Raw genomic sequence first — 17,928 nt, 5'->3', positions numbered from 1 at the left:
AAAATAAAAACAGCAGCTGTAAATAAGGGTAGGGAAAATAATTTGAATCAATATTGCTTCAGGTTTAAATTTAATGCTGCAGTGTAAAAGAGGACAGAAGAAAGATGTTGGGCACAGATTTTATGACCACTGAAATATTTAAGAGATTCAAAGTTTAGTTGTAAGACACATTAAAATTTTACCCAAGTAAAACATACATAATGAATATAATTCTTAGAACACAAGCCAAAACTAAGTAATATAAGAACTGTCTTAATAATTACTTATGTATGTATTTATATTTGTGTGTATCCACATGCCATCTCATGCATGTGGAGGTCAGAGGACAACCTGTAAGAGTTGCTTTCTATTATGTGGGTTCCAAAAAACCCATGTAGAGCATCAGACTAAGCAAGCAGGTGGCTTTACCTGCTGAATCATCATCTCACTGGCCCTAAAGCACTTTCCCATCACATACACCTGAGACAGGGTCTGGCTATCCGGGAACTATGTGACTAGGTTAGCCTCAAACTCACAGAAATTCCCCTGCCTCTGACTCTCAAGTTGTTGGCTTAACGGTGTATGCCGTACATCTGGAGGCTCTAGCTACTTCTTTTTGTATGGTTGAGTAGGGAGGGCACACATGTATTCAGGGGATAAGAGGTCAACTTCAGGTGTTGAACCTAGGAGGCATCCACCCTGTTTTTTGAGACACTGTGTCTCACTGATTCAGAGTTCACCAAGTATTCTGAGGGCCCACCACCAGTGTCCACATCCCCAGCTCTGAGAGTGCACCAAGGCCCTCTGGTGGAAAACAAACTTTTGTATAATGACAAAATCCTCATACCCATAGTCAACACGCATCATTTGAAAACTATTAAGGAAATGCAAGATAATTTGATGAATAACATGTCTTTGAATTCACAGAAGCTTGGCTGGAAAAGTAATCTAAATCTTATCTATTTTGTTTTACATTTCCAAAAAAAAAAGTATTCTTTTACTTAGGCATTACACCAAGAAAATACTGAGTCCTAAATACATGCATTACTCTGGGAATATATATATGTATATATATATATATGTGTATACATATACACATATGCATTGCTATTGACTATAAAGAAAAAAATAAATTCCAACTCACCTCAAGTTGAGAGGTTCAAAACGTTCTTCAAAACGGCATTACTATACTAAGTAAATACACCCTTTGCTCAATAGAGTAAATGATCAACATGTTCTAGTGTTCATGGATATTCTATATCTCTCTTTCATATTAATTCTGTAATTGCAAATATGTTTCTTCAACTAATATTTAATAAGCTGCTAATAGTGCCAGACATGAAGAACTAGAAGTGATGGTTTAAAGTGAAGTGTAAGAAATGCTTAAGACTAGCCTTCTCTTCTGTTTTTATTTTATTTCTGTTTGTCTTTGAGCTGTGGGAGGCTGCAATCTTGCAATCATTCTACTTGGCCTCCTGAGTGCTGGAATTATAGTTGTCCACTACCAAGCCCAGCCTAAAATTTATTTGTTTTTACAAAATGAAAAACATTTTGAGCTCCAAATATATAGCATCCACAGTGGTGGCTTACAAAAGGAGTCAGTATGTAAAGTGAAGTGAGAATAGAAAACTCAAGAGATTTAATTCATTTAATATGCAGTAAAACTCCAGGGAGTTTTATTTTTGAAAGCTAGTAATAAGTCTCCCCAAAGATTTATAAGTAAAACTTAGTTAAATTTTCTCTTTAATAGGTCAAGCTCAACTGTTGATTTATTATTATTTCCTGGTACAAATATATAAATAATTTCCAAAGATTTCTTGGTTTAGGATTATACAGATAAGATAAGGAAACTAACCTGTAAGGTCACTATCTTTAAGAAGCTGTAGTCTGTCATTTAGGCCTATGTTTAGATATGGATGATGGATCTGCATTCCACCAAATATTTTTGGTTAGCTTTTTGTATAACCTGGCATTGATTTCTGACATGACAAAGTAGTGAACAGCCTTGGTTAGAGCCTAAACTGGTCTAACTGGGGTTACTGACACTAGTAACTTTACTCTCAAGAGTACCGTAAACAACTTAGTGAGTCAAAACATTAAATCTAAACATTTTCATCATTTTTACTGATATCCATCATGTGTGAAAGTTGGTGGCCCAAACTTTCAGTTTAAACTAATAAACATCTTAGAGAACCTTAGAATTTTATGATATACAAATTCAGAATAAAGTTCAGCAATGTTCTAAACACCTGATATATCACCATGGGGAAGGCAGATTTTTGTACAAATAACTATTATATATGCAGTTACAAAGCATGACTGTAATTCTACCTTCTCACACTGTCCAAAAGAACACTATCTAGAAAAAAATCCACTAACCTAAAGTTCCCAAATTTAAAGAAGACTCCTGGTTCTTAGTTATTTTTTTTTTTAAACTGCTTCTGTCCCCCTCTCTTGAGTAAGACACAAGAACACCCCATTTTCAGAATGAGCAGATGGGGTGCTACCTGGTCTGTTTGCAAGCACACACACTTGCTTAAGTTGCTGCCAGTTCCCTTCCCAATCACTCTGCTCTCCTACACTCTTTGGTGAGTGTCAAAGGCTTTACTGCACTCTAATGACTCAGATCATCATTATGAAGCAAGTATCTTTCAAATTCTCAAAGGACAGCAGTTTTATTTATCAAGTTTACATTGCTCTTAGTCACACAGTCACACAGAAGGTACAGTCTAAGTTATATGGACTATAAACATTGTTAAAATTAAGTGAACAAAAACTTTAACTTACCAAAAGTTTTTTGCTTGAAACTGATGGCTTTCGATGCATGCAATAATGGTTTGCTGCCCATCTACTTTTTTGCCATACACCTTATTGGCAAAGAAAACAAGAACAACAGTGAGTTTAGTTAAGGCCAAACAATGTCCCCCTTTAAGTATCTATAAGATACCACAGAAAGTGGGCATAACTATGATGTATGGTAATTTTAGGTTGGACAGGTAAACAGAACCAAGGCCACATGGCTTCACAAATCTCTCTCAGATGCCTGGATTCTACCCTAAGCCTCTGAAAGATTCCAAGCAGAGGCTTTTTCAGGATCTCATGTGCATTTTGAAAGCTCACTATGGCTCTGGAGAAGACCAAACTCAGATGCTGAAGAGCCTATCTGGTTACAATCTTAGGAAAATTAAAAAACAAACCCATTTAGTTATACTATTATATTTCATTCTGAAAAAAAAAGTTAAATCAATGAACAAATAACATTAAAACAACAGGAAATTAAGGTATAAACTGAAATGATTCTCTTAAGATTTCTGTAACTAAATAAAAGTTAATTTAAGCTGAACATGGGAAGATGACTAAAGAGAGCACCATCATATCCTTTAATCCAGTGTCTATCTGAATTTAACTTAACATACAATTAGTTTACCGTTTGGGGCTATCATAATAAATTTTATTTAGAAAGATAAACATTCTTGAAAGAAAAAAGTTAGAAGCTATAAGCTGTTAGTTCTATATACTTCTATTATTTCAAGGAATTCTATAAACTGGCACATCTGTATAAGAAACAACAGGGAAGAACAGCCCACTGACGACTCACAGTGCAGACCCCATTGGGATAATGCTCTTTTACATAAGCTCGCAGTGCAGTTTCTACTGAAGTTCTCCAGGATTCAATGGCATTTTCTGCTTCATAGGGCCTTGGATCAGTTGCTTCTTTTCTTAAATGATCAAATTTGAAACAGATTCTGTTTTTTGGATCCAAAAATTTTCCATTTCCCAAGTCTCCATGTTCTGTTATCAAGACCTTCAATTTTCAAATAAATTTAGGAAAAAATATTAACATGAACACACAGTAATAAATATTTGCTTTAAGACCCTTTCTGAAACTGTACAATTACACTGAAACAATTGCTTAAATTATACTGTGAAAATATATTTTAAAAGAGTAGGCACAGGGTTGGGGATTTAGCTCAGTGGTAGAATGCTTGCCTGGCAAGCACAAGGCCCTGGGTTTGGTCCTCAGCTCCAGGTTGGGGGGTGGGGGAGAGTAGGCACAAGGATACTGAGGGTATTCTCTCTTAGTATACATTAACATATCTTTCCAAACGATTTTTGGATACTGAGTGGGGAAAGTGTTGGAGATGACCTCCATTTATCGATCTACCTACCCACTCAAAGAGGCAGTTTACTATTTCTGATGGCAGCCAAGAATCCTTAAGAACCGAGGCCTTATCAATCTGATGGTTTAATCCTTAAAACCTGAGGCCTTATCAATCAATAGTTTAATCAGTGAGGCAGCCCTTTAGCCCTGTGTGGCGCTCAGTCTTTCTGTTCCCCAAATGTGCTCGTTTCTTAAAAACTAATCACTACTAACTTCCAAAAATGTAAAACATAACTTATGTATTTATATACATTTAATATATGAATAAGCCTTTTACTTTGTATCTTACTTAAAAACAAAAACCCTTTTCTCCTGTAGCTGTCCTAGCTAGTAAATGCTGACCTACAAGACTTACCCATCCTTCTGGTATAAATCGTGCTGACAACATAACAATTAACTTTGTAAAAATGTTTTGGTAATAAAATGCCACATTAGATAAATATGCACACCTATCTATTTATCCTCACACATACATGGTTTGTGGGTCATTGTTTTCAAAAATGATAAAATTATACAAACATATACATCTTTATGAATTTGCTGGGTTGGCCCAGAGCTTTGGCCCAACATGTAATCATGTAAGGCACCAAGATGGATGACAATGTGTGACCCCACCTCATTGGGGAAATGGAAGTTGAATGTTCTCTACTACTTGGAAGTCCACTAACCTCTTATCTTAACAGACCTTGACTATAGCCTTCTGCTATCCTAACAGCCAGAGGACCCCTGACCACGACCCCAGGCAAACTATATGCAGCTCCTTTTCCTTAATGCTCTCTTGCCACTCTGCCCAACTAAAAGTACCCTATAAGACCCCAAGCTCCTTTGTGGCAGTGCTACATCTCCTTCACTTGGGGACAAACCAGCAGTTTGTACCCTGAAGAAAGCTTTGCCTTTTGGCTAAAACAGGCTCTGCTCTCTTCTTAATCCACACATACTTGACATTTTCTATACATAAACATCTATGGAAACCCTCTACTAGCAATCTCTCACTATTTTCTTTACTAGTTGCATAATATCCCAGGATGTTAATAGTATAATTTAATCCACAAATCTATTACTGATATGTCATCTCTTTATTTACAAGTGTTTATAAGTCTTTTCCGGAGGAGAAAGCACCATTAAAAAATGGTGAAGTTTTGTTGTAAATCCTTATCATTGTTTTTTTTTTTTTTCTTATTGTTTTTATTTACAACAGATAACTTTAAAAATTTACTTTAGACATAGCCAATGGTACAGAAGACAGCTTCTCAGAGTCAGGTTATTTGTTCTACTGTGGGTTCCAGGGATCAAAATCAGGTCACCGGGTTTGCACAGCAAGTGCCTTTACCGAGGAACCAGCCCACTGGCTCTTGTTACCATCTTTAGCTTTTAAACATATGCTCATGTGTAAAGTTAGTGTACACCACTCTCTAAGGAAGTTTTTGGTTTTAAGTATTAACTAAGTTTTTAAGCTAATCTGTTAAAATAACTTTAGCAGCCATTAAACATTTTTAAAAGATGTTTTCATTAATGCAGCAAATTTTCTTCTAAGGATTTATCTAAAGAAAACCATTGTCAATGTTACCAGGAATATAAAGACATTTGATATAATACTGTTTGTAATGGTAACCTATTCAATCTCTGGAGAAATGAAACAATAACAAGTGTGCAATTATGTGTATGTATGAGTACCCCTGCCTGTTCATGTGAATGCAGCGGCCCATGGAGGCCAAAAGAGGTCATTAGAACCAGTACACCTGCTTAGGGCTAAAACTGACTTTCTGATAATACTACTTCCAAAAATAAAAATGACCATTTTAATTATTTTGCCATTAAATGCCTTCAATTAAAATGAGTAATGTTACACCATCTCATAATTCTTCCAGGATAAGTTTTTATAAACAAAACAAAGAGCAGTGTGATTTGGTGTTTTATGAAACATACCTGATCTTCATAGCCTTCAATTTTTACTGGTGTAAACTGGTCCAGGTTATACTGTGCAAATGCACTAAAAAAGAAAAAGGCCAATTACTTAAAACTGTAGTAATGCTTTAAATAATCACCTGCCAGTTAATCTATACTATATATGTTGTACTTGATAAAACTGCAATTAATTTACCTATCTTTTATTAACTATAGTTAGAATACAGATATGGCTGTTTAAAAACCAAGTAGTGATATGCAGCTTTTAACTTGGCAAAATAAAACATAACCAGTAAATATATGGCCTCTTATAGAAGAACCTGAAAGCAGCGATTATAAATATATAATGTATATATACAATTATTCAAGAAATTAGTAAACAACCAGGTACTTGGATACTCAAGCAGTTCTTATTGCCAAAGGTCTTTTAGTTGAACACACGAGAATACCTAAAGAGAGCATCAAGTAGTAGCAAAAAAATAGAAAATAAGATCCAAGAGTTACTAACACATTTTCGAGGAATTATACTATTCAGGCAAAAGAAAACTCTAGAATAATTTCATGAATGTGATGCTAAGAAATTAAGTAGGCTTGGTCTTCTAGAAAGTGGGAGATGGTTCAGGAAGATGGCCTAATGGGTAAATGTTTACTGCACATGCATGAAGACCTACATTCAGGTAGGTCTCTAGGAACCTAGTAAAAGACAGAGCATTTCTGTAATCCCAATGCTAAGGACAGAAATGGGCTAACCCCAGGGGTTAAGCGGGCAGCAAGTCTAACAAAAGAGTGAGCTTCAGTCAGTGCAACCCCCTGACTCAAAACATAAGCTAGAGAGCAAGAGAGACAAAGAACCCATGCCAATCTCAGGCTTCCTCACATGCACATATTTAAATACATACATCAACACACATTCAGAAGAGAGAGGATTGGGAGGGGAGCAGGATAATGGGGTAAAAAGAATGTTTTAATTAGAAGAACCATAGAAGTGGTCCAAAGTCACAGGAAAAACCAAGCAGTTGCTCATCGGTATTTACTGAGTTGCACTAGATTTTTAAAATTGTTTATTTATTATCATTGTGCTTGTATGTGATGATGAGGGAAGGTTTGTCAGGCTGTATGTGTGGGGGTCAGAGGACAACTTCATGGAGCTGGTCCTCTCCTTCCACCTGTACACAGGTTCAGGAGACTGAACTCTCAAGTCATTAGGCGTGCATTGCTGGGGAGCAAGCACCATTACCTACTAAGCCATCTCACCAAACCCCAAATGGTCTTAAAGACAGAACAACTATTTAGAGAGGCTAAGCAGTTATAGAAATGCCTCTAAAGATTAATATGGCAGTAGTATATACAATGAAGCATGTTGATGATTAAAAACCGAAAGTGGCAAAACTATCATCATAAAAGCCCACAGCAGAAACTCAGCTAATAGTGACGAGACAGACTCAAGACTTCTCTAGTCTAATGAGTGATGAATAATATATCTATGAGGTAACTATGTAATATGTGTGTAGCAAAGACCCAAGGTATGACATATACACAGAACCAAATTGTGTTCTATTAAATTGATACCATTCTATGATATCTAGAAAATGTTTTCCACTTAACAGGATAGAGTTTTACACTTTAAGACTATAAGTACTACAATAATAATAGTAAGTATAAAGACACCAATGTAAAATCAAATCACTACCTCTCGAAATTCCCAGCGTAGCATTTTCAAAATGGATGTTTATGGACAGAGACACAGACAGGAAGGCAGAACAGAAATTACTTGCAACACATCAAGTAATTTTCCTAAGAATAACCTCAATGTGGTTATTCTGTCAGGAATTTGTATTTGCATTGCCCACAAAAAGGTCACGTTTCACATCTGGTATGGCTACTGTGAGAGGCTGTGGAAGTCTGAGGAAGTGAGGTCTGCTGGTGAAAGGAGGTCACTGGGGCATGGCTTTCAAAGTTATACTCATCTCTGGCCTCTGGTCTTGCTTCCTGATTCTCACAACTTGGGCCACTTGCTCTTGTCGCTATTATTTTCTCGCCATTATTATTAGAACTCTCCAAAACCATGAGCTAAACTAAATCTTTTCCCCCTTAAGTTGCTTATATCGGGTATTTTATCACAGCAATGCAAAAGTAACTAATACACTCACCCTTAAATTATTTACTTCAAAGGTTTTATTCATAAATTGAAATGAATAGTATTCATTTTTTCTAGTAAAAGCTGCAATTAAAAAATGTAAATACTTAAAAATAGCAATCTAGGTGGACCCAAGCCATTATTGCTCATAGCACCAACCTTCATTTATCTTTAAACAGTGCAAAACATACTCAATAATGGAGCAGCCAGAATACGGTGAGTTTTGCTCCAATCCTATCATTTACCTTATAAAACCAAGTTTGCATTAAATGGCTTCCAAAGTCCCTTCTAAGAGAAGTAGATTACTCGGCATTTAAGAATCAGCCAGAGGGGTTGGTTAGTGAGATGGTTCAGTGGTTATGAGCACACACTGCACTTGCAATGGATCCAAGTTCAGGTTAAAACACCCATGCTGGATAGCTTACAACCACCATTTCCAGAAGATTCAATACCCTCTCCTGCCTTCTGTAAATACCAGCACTCACAAGCACATACCCAAATGCATACAAACACACATACACAATAAAAGAAAATAAACCTCATTTTTGTTTCAAAATAGAAATTAAAGTGTTCTGTCTTTGGATTCTGAAGGCCTTTCATATGTCTCTGGTATTCTATTTTGTATCATGTGGCCTGATACTGGACATGTCTGAATCAGATGAAAAAAAAAAATTCTAAGAGGGTTACTGATTTCCTAACTGATTTCTTTTGGCTGCTGACTAAGAGAGGATTTGGAGATATTTTAGTGTTCTAGATTCTATACTACAGGCTCTTAGTGAGTCTGACTTGACTTTGAATCATACTGAAGTTTTGGCTTTTAGTAAAGATGCATCAATTCAATCCATTCTAAAGAATAATGCCAGCCCTTTTTCCAGGGAAAGAGAGAGATTAGAAAAGATGCAGCCACAGTCTAAGGGTAAAACAAAGGAGGAAAGGTACACATCTAGGAAAGAGGTAGAAATTCATCATAGAAACTCAGTATGAAAAGCAACTGAAGAGGACCCATATTAATGGTTATCCATTTATTCTGGAGAACTGGTAATGGGGACTCCGTTTTTTGCAATGCCTCCTAAACATAGGCTATCCAAGGTGTGGACAGCTTTATTACAGCGAGTGACAATCACTTATTTTGAGGGAAAATTCAAGTTGAGATTTGAAAACGTGTGTGATGTGATGTGGTGTGTGTGTGTGTGTGTATGTGTGTACACACACATACATACTTCTGTATGTGAGTGATATGCAGAGGTCAGATTACAACTGGAGGTGCCAGTCTTTGCTCTTTATCTGAATTCAGGTAGGGTTTTTGACCAGAGCTGAGTAAAGCACACTACCTGGCCTGAAAGCTTCTGGGACTTACAGTCTTCACCTCCTATTTTTCACTAGAGGAGCACTACGATTACAGCTGTGTGTTGCAGCATCTGGCTGCTATTTGGGTTCAGGATCTGAACTCTGATCCTCACGCTCATGTGGTACATGCTTTATTCACTGAGCCAGTACACAAGTTGGAACATTTTAAACAATTCAAAGCAAAGGAGAAGAAAAATTGATCTCAATTTTTTTTTTTTGTTCAAAAGTATTTCAAAAGACACCAAACCAGATTAATTCTAAGGCCAATCACTGGTTTAAAGTATCTCTCTGCATTTCAGATGCCTTGACATGAGTTCCAATGGTATGAAATGAATATTTAGTTTTGAGAAACTATACAAAGAATATGAGTGATGTAAGACAGCAACTATGTAAGACAGTGGCAATCGTAAAAGAGCATTTCATCTCACACTTGTCCCTAACTACCCCTGTGATTTCTCATATATACAGTTACACAAACTTTAAGTGTATTTCAGAAACTCTTATGTCAAGGATTAGTGTTTCACTATCACCTTTACACATCTTTTCTCTCCCAGTAACTTTAGCTATGGAAACATAGAATACTCACTGTGCTGCTCCTTCCCTGAGAAGATTATCATTATTAAGCAATAATCGAACATCTGCAAAACAATATTATTTTATATATTATTATTTTTCTGTTTAAATACTGTAAGGAACATAGTTTGTTTTAGTTAGAAATTAATACCTTCCATACAAGCATGATCAAATTTTCTAGTGACCAAACTGTCCATAAATATGCATCACGAAGACAGTGGTTAAGAGCACTGACTGCTCTTCTAGAGGTCCTGAGTTCAATTCCAGCAACCACATGGTGGCTTACTGTTGTGGATTTAGTTTATTGTCTGTATAATGTTATTTGGGAATTTTGTAAGACTCCACCTATGAGAAACTTAAAGTCCCTGGCCCCAGCTGGATCTGGTTGGTAAATAAAGTTGCCGGTGGCCAATGGCTGGGTAGGGACACAGAGGCAGGACTTTAGGATTCATAGGCAAGGAGGAACTGAAGAAGAAGCAGAATTGCCATTGCTCGGAAGAGAAGATGCAGGCTTGAGATCTGTTAAGACTGAGTATCAATCATGTAAGAGCCAGGGAAGAGTGACCCAAGGTCACCATTGGGTCTATGGTAGCAAAACCGGAATAAAGATCTTAATAAGTAATAATTCAGATTCAGAAGTATTGAAGGGGAGGCATTAACAACATGGAAGCTTGGGAGTAGCCCAACCATTGCGCTATTTAAGCCACATTAAATGTAAGGCTGTGTGTGTGTGTGTGTGTGTGTGTGTGTGTGTGTGTGTGTGTGTATGTGTGTGCGTGTGCGAGCATGCCTTTCATTAGAGAATCCAGAACAGCAACAGCTCGCAACCATCTGTGATGGGATTCGATGGCATTTTCTGTCTGGTGTGTCTGAACACAGCCACAGTGTATTCGTATACATAAAGAAAAAAATGTGCACTACGGCCACGGTATTTTTAAAAAAGGTTTTGGTCAGGTAACAAAAGAGGGAACTAAGGTGAAAAAAAGGTCAGTTTAAACAGCTGCTGCAGGCAGATATAAGTTTTCTAAAGAACTAAGGATAATCTGCACCATAAAAATGGTCTGATATAACTTCCAGAAAACACTTAGGACTATGCTTCTTAGTTTAACAATATATTCATTGATTTCAAATGAATTTGCTCCGTAGAAAACATAATTAAACAGGTAACAGTTTGTCACAAAGGGGCAGGAACATTTTCTGTCCTACATTCTTGCAAGGAACAGATAAATATTACCACGTTTACTAACTTTTGGTACTTTTCATTTACTTAAAAATAAATAAAACAAGATGGTTCTTAAGGGAAAGGATTAATACATCAAGTCTTAGTGCTATGAATTAAACACATCATGGGAGCTCAAGAGGGCTCAGATGTAAAGGTACTTGGCCGGGGATAGCCTGACGATTTGAGTTGGATCCTCAGAATTCATGGTGGAAGGTGAAAACCAACTCATGCAAAGTTATCCTTTGACCTTTACACAAACGTCATGGCACACATGTCCACAAAAATAAAGAAATAAATAAATGAATGGTTTTAAAGTTTAAAGACTTACCATTAAAAACCTCATTAAATTCTCCAGGAGGGGCATGAATGATGAATTTTGCTGCTATACGTACCTAAGATAGAAATGAAGACATAAATATCACACTACACATTCTGCTAAAATGACAAAAACCCCAATCAATATTTCGTTAATTTCAAAGTTCTACAGAAAATGATTTTAAAGTATTTAACATTTCTACACTCAAACACGTTTGCTATTACTGTTTTAATCATTTTAATATACTTACACTATACAGACTAAATGAAGATAAAACTTAAGATTAAGATTAACTTATTAAGTGCTCGCTTCAGCAGCACATATACTAAGATTAACTTATTAATACAATCAAGAATTTAAAACTGTCTACACGTAAACATTTTCTCACAAGTTTACTTCTTTTAAACTAAAGAAATTCATAATGGCCATATATGAGAAAAGATGCAATTAAATAGTTATATGATGGCAGCTGATTGACTCAAAACCAGGTACAGTGCATGCAAGCATTCCAAAATACACAAGACCCTGAGCTTCTGGTCCCAAATACTTTATCCAAATACAAAACTTTACCAGCAAACCCATTTAAAACTACCAAAAGTACTCTGAAAACTTAACAGAGAAAAAAAACAACAAAAACAGCTGAGCAAACTACATGAATGGATACTTCATACTTCACCAAATACTGCAAGCACAAGACATATACATATGCAAAAATGTACGCTCAGTATTCTTCATCAGAATATTGACAGAGAAATCAGGAAATACCACTCAGTGCAAAACAGAAAGGCTAAGATATGAAAATTGTTGGTCCAAGCTCATGACAAGTGCAGCACCCTCCAATACTTGCAGGAGTGTAAAGCTGTACAATGTACAACTAACGTGGAAAATATTTAGCACTTCTTATAGTTAGGCAAATGCCTTAAAATACAATAATATCATTCCAAATTATTACACACACACACACACACACACACACACACACACACACACACGCATACACACTCCTTTAGTTCCACACCAAAACTTATTCAAAACTGGAAATAATTTACAACCCAAACTTCCACAAACAGGCCACTGGAAAAATAAACTGTGACTCAGCTATATAATGTAATTACTTAGCAATAAAAAGGAACTACTGATACATGAAACAACTTGAATTAATTGTAAAGTACTGTACTGGAAAGAAAAGAGAAACTAAAAAGGTTAGTGATATTCTTTAAGACTTTTTGCATACAACATTTCGACCATAGTACATATGCTTTATAACTAATATTAGGGTTGCACATCCAATAAACCCATTTTTAGTTAAAGACATTGCTAAATCAAAAGTATTTCATTCATTTTATCTATCAAGCTCCAACACTTGCCACACACAATACATGCACTAGTGTCCAGTGTTCAGCTTAATGTCTCCATGGTTAATTGGAAGGTAGGATCACAGTCTCAAAAGCCTATCACACCATATATTCCTAGCCCAGGATAAGAACTAAACTCAAAATCTGAAAAAGGGTTTTCACTAACTAAAAGGGTGTGACTACCTTTGCACCATCATAAAGGTAAATACTGTGAATGGTCCTGTCTCAAGGGAGGAGACTTGGTAACAAAGGAGAGGAGTTCTGGAATGGGTAGGAAAGGGAATGACTAGAGAAAAATAAGGAAAAGAAAAAAAATACGGGAGTGTGAGGGTGATGGAACTATGGCATGTCCAGATTTGGTAGTGAGTTCATTACTTTGTACATGCTAAAAGTCTGTACTTTTATTGTATGCCCATTTTGAAAAGAAAACTAGGTTTCTTCAAAAATGTTTAAGAATACTATTAAAAGGCATATTATATAAGAAGGATGTGTCGGTGAAATTTCCTTCTAAATAGTTATACCCATCAATCAATTCTGCTATCAGTTTTGGTCAGAAAAGCTTCATTTTTATATTCTGGTTTTGCCCTTGGTGTTTTTTTACTTCAGAGATTCATAAATATCCAAAAGTGCTAAGAGTTACTGTTGAATGCATAGGTCTGAACGGAACATCTGCATCGTTCCCTCCAAGGCTCAAAGACCACTGAGGAAGGGAAAGGTGTAAGAACCAGGAGTGGAATGTTGTGGGCCACTGTCCTCTAGCACAGTCACTGTACTTTTGAAGTCCCAAGTAGCTGTGTTACCTGCCAAGAACTACATAAAACTGGGCCCACAAACATTCCATCATAGAGAGAGACGTTAAGGAGGCCTCAGCATCTGGGCATCTGAGGGATAGAAACTACTTGATTACTGGTAAAGCTGCTTATCTTTGTGGGACCCAATTCACTGAAGTAATAGGGACAACGTGTATCCCGAGGAGGGTGGATGAGGAGGTAATGACCACTTTCAAAAGGAAGATAGGAGAAGGGAAGGAGAATGCAGGCAGAGAGAGAGAGAGAGAGAGAGAGAGAGAGAGAGAGAGAGAGAGAGAGAGAGAGAATATGAATGAATATATATGAGAATACTAACTAGTCTGAGTTACAGGACCAAAGAACTGGTGCTGACTCTTACCTTTTCTGCTTGTCTGAGACCTAGCTGAGGTGCCTCCTACTGAAGCACCCCCTTTTCAAGCAGCATTGCCTAAATCCTTCTCTACTCTATCTCTGTGCCTTGTTCATTCCTCTTTGCCTTACACTCAGAATTGTTTTAAGACCTGTTTTTACTATGAAATCTGTTTTGGGCTCAGCCTCTAGGATCATACTCGGTTCAGTAAATAGTCCATAAATACTGTCTACTTAGATGGATTATATTTCAAAACAATTAATAGAACCTAACATTTATTGAACACTTGAAATTTATAATGGATGCTGGTTCCTAAGTCTTCAATTTAGCAACACCTAAGGAATTCCAGTAACTGTTTGCTGGGGTTTTCTAAGGAAACACAGCCAAAAGGATACAGAGATACATTGGAATTGGCTCTTAAGGTTATGGAGGCTTAAAAGTCTCACATTCTTACTAATTGGGAATAAAGGGAACCAGATCTTTGGGAAAGAGGACAGCATGGAGAAGGGTAGTGGGGACGGGGAATGAATGACAACAAAGTATAACCACACAGATGTATATAGAACTCCTTGGTAGAATCCATTATTTGTATGCTGTGGTGGTCTGAAGCATGTCTCCCATAGGATCATGTACTTGAATACTTGATCCCCATTTGGGGGCACAGGTTAGGGGGTTATAGAACCTTTAGGAGGTAAGACCTTGAGGGAGGGAAGTACATCACTGCGGACAGGCTTTGAGAACTTATAACCTCACCCTGCTTCCTGTAATGACCTGTCAGGATGGTCTCTAAGCCTTTGAAATCATAAGCCAAAAGAAACTCTTCCTTATTCTTTTGGTCATAGTGTTTATCACAGCAACATAAAGTAATAAATGTATATGTTAACCTAAAAATAAAAAGGGGTAGGGGGAGGAAACCATATACTTTTAAGGCAAAGGCAATGGATCTAACTATTAGGTTCACTTGCTAAGCCTACAATTCCATCTATTATGATTATGTTAACCGTCTTAACTGCCTCCTCCCAGGTAAAGAGCTGTTAGAAAGCATTAAAACAAAAGTCATAGTCATGACCATGCTAACAATGGAAGACTGCATGTTCAAAAAATAAACTTTTATTGTATAAGCTTAAGACTCAAAGTAGTTTTTAACATTCTTGTATGACACATGCTGCATATAGACCTGTCAAAACTAAAATACTACTATATATATGTATATATATGATACAAATTAGTACTTATGTTCAAAATGTTTAGCTGCTTCTAAAGAAAAGGTACACACCTCAGAATTTGTCAGTTTTAATTTTAGTGTAAAAGCAAATGTGATTTTTTTTTTGTTCTATGGATGGATTATTATTGCACTATGTGACCAAAAGACAGCACGAGCTTTCTCTTATATCCAAACTGAATGGCAGAACTAAAACAGTGCCACTTAGGACTTTGTGAAATTTCAGAAGAACTTTACTTTGTATTTCTGAAGTAACAAAAATGTGTCTGTTACAATGACAAAAAGTGCCATCTTGCTAAGATACTGAGGTAGTCACAGATATGCAAGCAAAACACTTGTACAAATAAAAAAAAATTTACTGTAGTAGTAAAAGGGTAATGGCCCTTGCCCAATTGCTTTCCAATTCTATTTGAGGTTAACTCCACAGAAGAGCACTAGCACTAGATGACTAGCACTGTAAATCCAGCCAAAACCCCATGGCTAAGAAGGTATGAAGTCCTAGTGGAAACTTACACTATTGTACAGCTAAAGTGACATAACCCCAAATGCCTTTTAAATATATGTTTATACTCAAAGCCAGACAAACACTACGCTCAGACTTAATCAAAGAAGTCTCACTTTCCAGTAAATGGAAACAAATGTAGAGTCTCGTGCCTGCACAAGATACTGAGAATAAAGGAGGGCTGTGAAAGTGGGGAGGAAGCAATCTAAGAGCTACAAGATAGGAAAAGGGCTTAAAATGCTGTCTTCTAAACACAAGAAAGCCAATTATGAACTCAAGCAGCTTCAGATGGAGAGGTGGCTCCGGGGTCCCTACCACCTACTACTTACCGGACTGCTGGAAACTTAACAGATTCTGAAAGAGGGAGGCATACTACTCAATTGTGTACTCACTGGTGAGCATACCAGGCTATAATACAAAGTTCTAAACCCAAGGTTATGCAGATGGCTCTAGTTAAACTCTGTGGGACACGAGACAACAAAGAAGCCTCAAAAATAGGAAATGGTATCTGCAAAGAGGAAGAGGAATTGGCAGCAACAGGAGGGAAATAAAAACCAACTGGGGTGGGGATAACAAGAACACAATATATGCATGTATGGAACTGCACAACACAATTGATATAAGCAACAATAACAAAAACAGCTAAGTTTCCACGCCCTTTTCTAAAATCCTCAATAATCTATTTCCGATTTAGCTGTGAACCAAAGAAAACAAGACGAAGATTTTGTCTGTGCACCTCCATATCTGGCTACTTTTGAATGGTGCCTGGCAAACAGCAAACCCTTTGATATTTGTTGACTAATAACACACAAATAAAAGTTACCAATGCCCCATAGTTGACACTTAGTAGTTACTTTGTGTTGGAAAAAAAACCTAGAAGTACCACTAATGAGTTATCATCTAATTAGAATGGCCAGATATTGTGGTATATACATGAAATGCTCCTCCCCTGCCCCCAGCTCACAGACTAGGACCCAGTTGCTCTCTGAGGGGTATGGAGAAGTGACTGGATTCTCTTTAATCGGTGGATTAATCCCCTGATGGATACAGGGTTTAATGGCATTACTGGGAAGTAGGGGTGGGAGCCTAGCTGGAAGATCTCTTAGAAGAGTGTACATGAGGACTCTACTTTGCCCTGGTCCCTTCTGCATTTCCTTTTCTGTGCTTCCTGTCTACAATGAGGGAAATGAGTGCCTCTGCCACATGACAGCTTTCTAGCAGCTTCACCCATGCTGAAGTAGAACTACTTGGTGCTACAGCTGTAAGCAATACCAACTATAATAACCAATGAACTAACAGAGATACCAACCTACATTTGAGTGCAGTCGATTCATTGGTCTGTTATCTGTGTCTAAGCTGGATTGCACAGACATTTGATTATGTTCTTCCCAAGAAAAGTCATGAAACAATATGTTAGTATACTAGCCTTAGTATAATAGTATTGTATTAGTATTTTTAAACATTTATTTACTCTGTGCATGTGTGTGTGGTGTGTATGCACACACCATGAAGCATATATGGGGTCAAAGAGTTAAGCGTTCATTCCTCCCACTATTCATTCATTCACCTGTTAGAGAGTTCATTCCTTCCACTCTAGACTCTGGAAGTAGAGCACTGGCTATGAGTTGGCAACAAGTGCCTTTACCTGCTGAGCCGTCTCACCAGTCCCAGGACCAGAATTCTTAAAAACAACACTATATTACAAACATCTTCCCACTCTATGATAGATTGTGTCCTACAGAGCTACAAAAATCATTTAAATCTTCTGGCATTTGTAGTGCATTCATTTTTCCATATATCAACACTCCTCACTTTACCAGTGACTGTTCAAACATCAAGTGACAGAACACAAAAAAGTTAGGATCCCATTCGACTTCATGGTATCCATGTGCAGTTGGCTTTTTATCAAATCAACACAAACTCTAGAAAAGCATTTTTTTAAACTCCCATAAACCTAAGTTTAATTTATTAAACTTATTTTTGGTGCTGGCAATTGAACTCAAGGCCTTATTATGACAAGCAAGTATTCTGTTAAAAATTTCCCAGTCTA

The 17,928-nt window shown here is 36.9% G+C and overlaps 1 protein-coding gene across 1 annotated transcript in view; it reads right to left on the bottom strand.

The window, feature by feature from the left end:
* Capza2 (capping actin protein of muscle Z-line subunit alpha 2) overlaps positions 1–17,928 on the bottom strand; it is a 35,891-nt gene that overhangs the window by 13,266 nt on the left and 4,697 nt on the right. The window contains exons 2-6 of the mRNA NM_001009180.3: positions 11,654–11,717; positions 10,117–10,168; positions 6,068–6,131; positions 3,578–3,784; positions 2,767–2,846 (exon numbers count right to left, since the gene is read on the bottom strand). Coding sequence (NP_001009180.1) covers positions 2,767–2,846; positions 3,578–3,784; positions 6,068–6,131; positions 10,117–10,168; positions 11,654–11,717 — 467 coding nt within the window. The remainder of the gene's footprint in view (positions 1–2,766; positions 2,847–3,577; positions 3,785–6,067; positions 6,132–10,116; positions 10,169–11,653; positions 11,718–17,928) is intronic.

The sequence above is a fragment of the Rattus norvegicus genome, chromosome 4 (genome assembly GCF_036323735.1).
Source record: "Rattus norvegicus strain BN/NHsdMcwi chromosome 4, GRCr8, whole genome shotgun sequence".
Taxonomy (NCBI): domain Eukaryota; kingdom Metazoa; phylum Chordata; class Mammalia; order Rodentia; family Muridae; genus Rattus; species Rattus norvegicus.
This window is presented reverse-complemented; position numbering and strand designations above follow the sequence as displayed.